Consider the following 8,184-nt stretch of genomic DNA (forward strand, 5'->3'; position numbering starts at 1 on the left):
TATAAATAAGCACCATTTCTAACTCATTTTTACACATTCATTTTCCAAATTTTACTTCCAATTTTCACACACACTTGCAAGAACTCTCTCAACTTTAATTTTACTACTTCTTTCCAGCAACTTTACATTTTAAACTTGAGGTAAAAACTCTACTTCAACTCTTTTTCAATTCATATATTTAAAGCTATATATATAAGAGTTTATAAACTAGAACATAGTTTGAATGATTTCAAACTTGTTCGCAAACTAAATAGATCCTTCTAACTTAACTTTTAAAATACTTCAAGACCTGTAACATATCTTAATTATATGCTAACTTAACAAGGTATAACTTGGTTTTTCAAAGAACATCTTAAAAACTGAATTTACGACGTCGGAGTGCAACCGGGGGCTGTTTTGGGTTGGATAATTAAAAACCATCTTAAACTTTGAATTGGAGGTTTATTTTCTGGAAAAATGATTTTTACTATGAATATGATAACACATAAAAATTTCATGATTTAACTCAAAGTATAAGTATTTTTAGAAAAATAATCATTTGAGGTTGTTTACATGATGGAAAATGATTAACTTCATAAGTTTCACTAAAGTTTGACCTATTCCGTGTGATTTTGAATACAAACTAAGGTATTTACAGTTCATAGTCTTAAAGAGGGACTCGATCCAAGGAGATGGCAAGTTGAATCAACGAAAACGGAGTTGTAACGAAGAAACTATGACCGAAACAAAATCGGATATCCAAGACTAGTTTAGCCACGAAAATAATTGGGAAAAAATTAAATAAATCACATCTTTTTAAGTTAACATGATATTTTATATATATGTACTTATAATTCAATTTTATATGGTTCAGGATCACCCGTAAACAACACGAGAAGATTAATCATAAGATCCCATGATTGTACGCAACACGTCATTTGACAACACCGGTACTTTATGTACGCAACACGTCATTTGACAACACCGGTACCATGGGTCAAGATTAATCTCGACCAATACATATACGATGGGGTTTTATTTATTTCGTTGGGGGTTTTATTTATTTCATTGCGGGTATATTAAACATCTAAAAATGAACCATTAAAATTGAATTACTAACAACGAACTGCTAACTACGGACTAAGGAATTATTCAAAGTATTAAAAGTATAACAAGTATATATATGTGACGTTTGTTTAAAAAGAAAAGGTATTGATATATTATATATGGATAGGTTCGTGATATCAACCGGAGACCAAGTCAAATTATATATATATCTTCAAGACGAAAGTGAGTATATAGTCCCACTTTTAAACTCTAAATATTTCGGGATGAGAATACATGTATTTTATGTTTTACGTTATGGACACAAGTAACTGAAAAATATATTCTACGTTGAGTTGTACCACTGGCATACTTCCCTGTAGCTTGGTAACTGTTATTTACAGCGGTATTGTAAACGCGAATCCTGTTGATAGATCTATCGGGCCTGACAACCCCAACCGGACTGGACGACCAGTATTCAACGGTTGCACAGTACTTCGTTTTGTGACTACACTTGGTACGGTGTAGTAAGATTTCATATTAAAGGGAATATGCGACGTGATTAAATGTTAAGTATGGTTACCAAGTGCTCAACCACTTAGAATATTTTTATTAAACTGTTTATATACGAAATCTTGTGGTCTATATATATATATTGCTGCCGGCATTAAACCTATATCTCACCAACTTTATGTTGACCTTTTAAAACATGTCTATTCTCAGGTGATTACTAAAGCTTCCGCTGCATTATGTTGAATTTGAGCAGGATCTTGCGTACGCATATTTGTGTCAAAAATAAAACTGCATACCCAAGGATTTGTGTTGTAAAATATGCTCGAAATCGTGTTGTTATCATTATATGTAAAGTTTGTAAGTCGAAGATTATCGCTAAACGATAATCATCTTTTTATTGTCTAAAGCTTGTAACAAAAATAATGGTTATGGTTTGTAATGTATAATATATGCAGTTTCTCTTTTAAAAATGTCGCATATAGAGGTCAATACCTCGCAATGAAATCATACGTTATCTAACACGTTCTTATGGTTAAGGACGGGTTATGACATTTAGGGTTTGGTGTTTTGGGTTTATTCCATAAACCCAAAACGCCAAACCCTAAACCCTAAACCCTAAACTCTAAACTCTAAATCGGGCTAAATTTTACTTCACAAAACATGAAGAAAAAAAAAGGTCAACATTCTTCACGAACAATATTATTTTGAATGTTATTTTAGTCGATCGTTTTTCCGCCTAAATAATAACATTCATCACGAAGTGTCTTTTCTAAATGTTCATATTTTCGTGTGATCTTAATGCCGGAAAAAAGAATTCAAAAAAAAAAACGAAAAAAATTGCTTCCCCCCCCCCCGCTTGGTTACTTCCCCATTGATTATATATATATGTGTGTGTGTGTGTGTGTGTGTGTGTGTGAAGAGATCCAGAGAGAATAAGGGTGGGAGAGAACCCATAGAACTCACAGATTGAACTCAATATGCACACAGATTGAGCTTAATCTGCACTCAGATTGGCTCAATTTACACCCAGATTGGCTCAATCTGCACATAGATTGAGCTCAATCTGCACACATATTGAGCTCAATCTCTATCACTGATTGAGTTTAATGTGTGAGTTCTCTGAGTTCTCTCGAACCCTTGGTTCTCTCTGGATCCTATATATATATGTGTGTGTGTGTGAATAAATATATTTGACCCTTTGAATTTTAAAAGGTATTTGAATTTACATTTTGAAAGTTGATTATGCGTTTAAGATAATTAGAATCAAATAATCAACTATATCAAAAGATGTTATAAATTAGTATTGTTTAGATTTGATTATACTCTTTGAAAATATAATAATTTTTGAAGTGTTTGGTAAACTTGATTATTTGTTAAATTATCAAGTAATACATAATAATCTAATAATCACGTTTTGTTGCACTTAGGGGTGACCTGATTTTTCATATTCACGTTTTGGTCTCTGAAATCGTAATTAATTATTTTTTCTATTTCACGTGGCAAACTCTAGAAACTGATTGTTTACGATTTTAAAAAGTGATAATCAAATAATCAAGTTTTAAATGAAAAGATAAGTATGAAAAATACGTTTTAATATGAAAAATTAAAACTTTCAATAAATGCTTAAACGTGGCCCTATGTGGTACTTGGCATTCTCCAAAAACAAAGTAAAACATAGTAAAATAATAATTATAGAAGGTTAAGTTTTGCATTAGTAATAATTTCTTTTAAGATTGAAAAACAAAGTAAAACACTTAAGTGTTGTTTGATTTTAAAATGTTTTTGTGTGAAGATCTGCAGACCATGTCTATAAAGAAGATGTAACATAAAAATCTTGAATAGCAAAACTGTTTGTTTTTATATATGCAATATAACGTACTCATGTATGTACCACTTAAACACATAATTTTGAGTCGTTGAGGTTGTAGAAAAAATAAAACATTATTTTATCTTATGATTTCAGAAAAACTAATAGTCGGCAGTAAAAATGTATGCGGACGCAGAGACATAAAAAATAAAAAATATGAAAATTGAAAAACAAACAACAGCTTATCGTAGAAACAAATTTTTTTTTCCCGAAAAACAAAAGCAGTTTAAATAAAACTAAGAAGGAAGAAAGTACGTATCGTATTTTCAATATAGACCAAAAATCACTTTACTTAGCATGTGAAAATATATGAATAAATTTATAAAATAACAATGCTAACTATATCTGTATATGATTAAGTTCACTATATACAGAAATTAAAGTCAACTTATGTCTTATTATAATAAAATAACGAAAATCATATAACAAAAGCACCTTCATCGAAAAATGAAAGATACCAAACACTATACAACCAAAACAAACCGACTAAGCTCTAGATTAAAAAACAAAACTCCTAAAAATAACGAGCAATCGCTATCTACAATTGAGTCTAACCAGGACCAAAACAAACTAAACGAGTGAACCCCTCTAAATAGACTTTGGTCTTTTGATAAGTCTGAAACTAAAACACAAATAGACTTTGGTCGTTTGATAAGTCTGAAACGACAATAAATTACAAAACACCCCTCTAAATTATGTTCAAAGTGCAAAATTTTTAGGGGTAAAAAATGTAAAAAAACTATTTTATTAAAAAAACTTAAACAAACTCCATCAAAATTTTTAATGGGCCGTATCTTCCCGCTCGCCAAGAGTTACATTTCTCCGACACTACCGTTTAACTCGAAATAATTTCACAAACGCAGCGCAACTAACTACACGCGAAACAAACACGTTCTAAAAAAGGTTAAACATTTCGAGCTATCTGTCGTACATATGCATACACGTATGATAAACAACCCAAACTAATTATAGCATATCGATGGTTCCGTCCCCCTTTTTTACGCAAACACCCCTCTAGGTACTACTCACGTATATCCAAACACACCAGCAACAATGCGTTTTTAATTCTGTAAATACATAACGCTACGTTAAATATGAATATGTAATTCGAAAGATTCTGTCGCATCGCGCGGGCCGATTTATCTCTAGTTCTGTTCTAAAAGAAAATAAAAAGTTAGTGGACCATAATTAATGTTACTTACTTATACATAACATGATAAACCAAAAATGTAAGTATATATATATATATATATATATATATATATATATATATATATATATATATATATATATATATATATATATATATATATATATATATATATATATGGGCAGGATCAATGGGGAAGTAATCAATCGGGGGGAAGCGGGGGGAAGCAAAAATAATTTTTTTTCGTTTTTTTTGGAATTTTTTTCCCGGCATCAAGATCACACGAAAATATGAACATTTAGAAGAGACACTTCGTGATGAATGTTATTATTTAGGTGGGAAAACGATCGACAAAAATAACATTCAAGATAATATTGTTCGTGAAGAATATGAACGTTTTTTTCTTCATGTTTTGTGAAGTAAAATTTAGCCCGATTTAGAGTTTAGGGTTTAGGGTTTGGTGTTTTGGGTTTATTCCATAAACCCAAAACACCAAACCCTAAACCCTAAACCTTAAACTCTAAACCGTTCGTGTTAAAAACTCAATCTAAATCCTAAATCTAAACCCTAAACCCTAAATTTCTAAACCATAATATCTAAACCCTATAAACCCTATTACCCTAATATCTAAACCCCAATAGCTAAAACCTCAATATACGCCCGAAAAATACGATAATTGTTATATATTACTTCTTCGAGCGTTTTCCCGCTAAAATAAAAACATTTATCACAAAGTGTCTCTACTAAATGTTCATATTTTCATCTCATCTATAATGTTTGTGAACAAAGTTTTTTCAAAAAACGAAAAAAAAAAATATTTTGCTTCCCCCCGCTTCCCCCCGATTGGTTACTTCCATCTTGATCCTACCACTATATATATATATATATATATATATATATATATATATATATATATATATATATATATATATATATATATATATATATATATAAAAGTAGTGGACCATAATGTTACTTATACATAACTTGATAAATCAAAGAGGGAGGTGATATTTTCAAACATCTATTTGATAGATCCACATATATTTGTGATTAATTTCCAGTTATACCCTTCAATAATTTGAAAATAAAAAATGTGTATAACAAATCATTAAGGGTACTTTAGTGAATTTGTTTGGATCTATCAAAAACAAGTTTGAAAATATCAATTCCCAACCAAAAATGTTAAGTAAATAATGTCCTAATCATCCCAACCAGGCAATCACTGTCACCATTTTTCTCCCCACCGACATTTCTAAATCTATGTAATCCGATCTCACAAATTTCATTCCCTCAAATTCAAACCCTAACCCTAAATCCCCCAATTTACCACTTCCAAAATTCACCTCAACTTCCTTGCTTTCCTTCAATATCACCTATACAAACCCACAATCTGTTAAAAACTTCATTCAATTCGGCTCCCACCTGGTTCTAGATCCGAATCCGGTTCAGAAGATGCTGGATCGTGTATTAGGTACTCGCCGGACACGTCAAATCCAACGGCTGTTACGTAACGGAAAGGTTACGATTTTGTGTTTGGTTCTCACGATCGTTGTCCTACGTGGCAATCTCGGTGCCGGAAAATTCGGTACGCCGGAGCAGGATTTTAAAGAGATCCGAGATACATTTTATCAGTACCGAGGTAAGCGCTCTGAGCCTCGCCGTGTTTTAGAAGAATTACAAACTGAAACGACGTCGTCTGAGAGCAGTAATAATTATGCTGAATTTGATATTAATAAATTATTTGTTGATGAAGAAGATGATGTGAAAAAGGATCCTAATATGCCTTATAGTATTGGACCTAAGATTACTGATTGGGATGAACAAAGAGGTGAATGGTTGAAACAAAACCCTAATTTTCCTAATTTTGTTAATGAGAATAAACCTAGGGTGTTGTTGGTAACCGGTTCATCGCCGAAACCGTGCGAGAATCCGGTTGGTGATCATTATCTGTTGAAGTCAATTAAGAATAAGATTGATTATTGTAGGGTTCATGGGATTGAAATATTTTATAACATGGCTTTACTTGATGCGGAAATGGCGGGATTTTGGGCGAAATTACCGTTAATTAGGAAACTTCTGTTGAGTCATCCAGAAGTTGAGTTTTTATGGTGGATGGATAGTGATGCTATGTTTACTGATATGGCGTTTGAGGTACCATGGGAACGATATAAAGATCGGAACTTGGTGTTGCACGGTTGGAATGAAATGGTGTATGATGAAAAGAATTGGATTGGGTTGAATACAGGTAGTTTCTTGTTGAGAAATTGTCAGTGGTCGTTGGATTTGTTGGACGTTTGGGCTCCGATGGGTCCAAAAGGGAAGATTAGGACTGAAGCAGGGAAGCTTTTGACTCGAGAGCTTAAAGATCGACCCGTTTTTGAAGCGGATGATCAGTCTGCAATGGTTTGGATATTGGCTTCACAGAAGGATAGATGGGCGAATAAGGTTTATTTGGAGAATCATTATTATCTTCATGGTTATTGGGGAATTTTAGTTGATAAATACGAGGAAATGATTGAAAGTTACCATCCTGGTCTTGGTGATCATAGATGGCCACTTGTTACTCATTTTGTCGGTTGTAAACCTTGTGGGAAATTTGGCGATTACCCTGTTGAAAGATGTTTGAAACAAATGGATCGTGCGTTTAATTTTGGAGATAATCAGATTTTGCAAATGTATGGATTTACTCATAAGTCACTTGCTAGTAGAAGGGTAAAACGAACGAGAAATGATACTAGTAATCCTCTTGAAGTGAAGGATGAACTTGGTTTACTTCACCCTACATATAAAGCTGTTAAGGTATCATCGTCTTGAGTACGTTCTGAATAGGTCTCGAAATTTGAATTAGTTTGTTGTTTCCACTTTTCACTCGTGAATTGGTATTGTGCACTATGTTATGATACGTTTTTATTTTTTTATTGTTATCGTCAAATGTTATTAGCCAAGTTCATTATTTATTACAGTATACTACAATATATGAAAGGCAAACAAATAGCTTGAGCCAACACATGTTTATGATATAGAACATTGTAGCTTGTTCTTCTTAACTTGTACGAGTGACTTGTAAGCATTTTGAAATTGTTTCCAATTATTTCAGATATAAGTTGGTTTAATATTGGTAATATGTTACTTTGTTATTGGCAAATGTTTTTTGGTCAGTTCGCTCGAATTGGTTCTTTTCATTTGGTCTTGGCTGAGTTTATGATGGAAACGTTTAATGCGTATTAGATTTTTCAATGGGAATGGATATATTGTCGTAAACCATCACTAGATAGCTTAGGCTCTGAGTTCTTTGCAAGAGGTCTCAGGTTCGAATCTTGTCTAGGAAGAATATTTAGTGGTGGCCAGGGATGGGTTGGAAACAGCCATGAAGTAGTCCTGCTGGCTGCGTACATCAGAGTATGGGGTTAGATTACTCGTCTTCTCGGGTAGCCTCAACAGAGAAAACCTTCTACCTTTATCCTTTTATTGTCGTATCTAATAATAAGTTATAACCATGGATTCCACCATAATTATGCGTTAATAGCAGCAGCTAATCCTTTCTTGGGTTTGACTTATAAGGTTAGATCATTATGAGGATCTTCGACACCACCCTTTAGCAATAGGAATTATATCCTGTCAAACAAAC

At 32.6% G+C, this 8,184-nt stretch overlaps 1 protein-coding gene across 1 annotated transcript; it reads left to right on the top strand.

Moving 5' to 3' along the window:
• Window positions 1-5,780: 5,780 nt before the first annotated feature.
• Window positions 5,781-7,609, top strand: LOC139898474 (xyloglucan 6-xylosyltransferase 2-like). The gene has a single exon (XM_071881208.1). It carries the CDS (start codon window positions 6,009-6,011, stop codon window positions 7,368-7,370), a length of 1,362 nt encoding a protein of 453 aa, XP_071737309.1. The 5' UTR covers window positions 5,781-6,008; the 3' UTR covers window positions 7,371-7,609.
• The last annotated feature ends 575 nt before the right edge of the window (window positions 7,610-8,184 follow it).

Source organism: Rutidosis leptorrhynchoides, chromosome 3 (genome assembly GCF_046630445.1).
Source record: "Rutidosis leptorrhynchoides isolate AG116_Rl617_1_P2 chromosome 3, CSIRO_AGI_Rlap_v1, whole genome shotgun sequence".
Classification (NCBI taxonomy): Eukaryota; Viridiplantae; Streptophyta; class Magnoliopsida; order Asterales; family Asteraceae; genus Rutidosis; species Rutidosis leptorrhynchoides.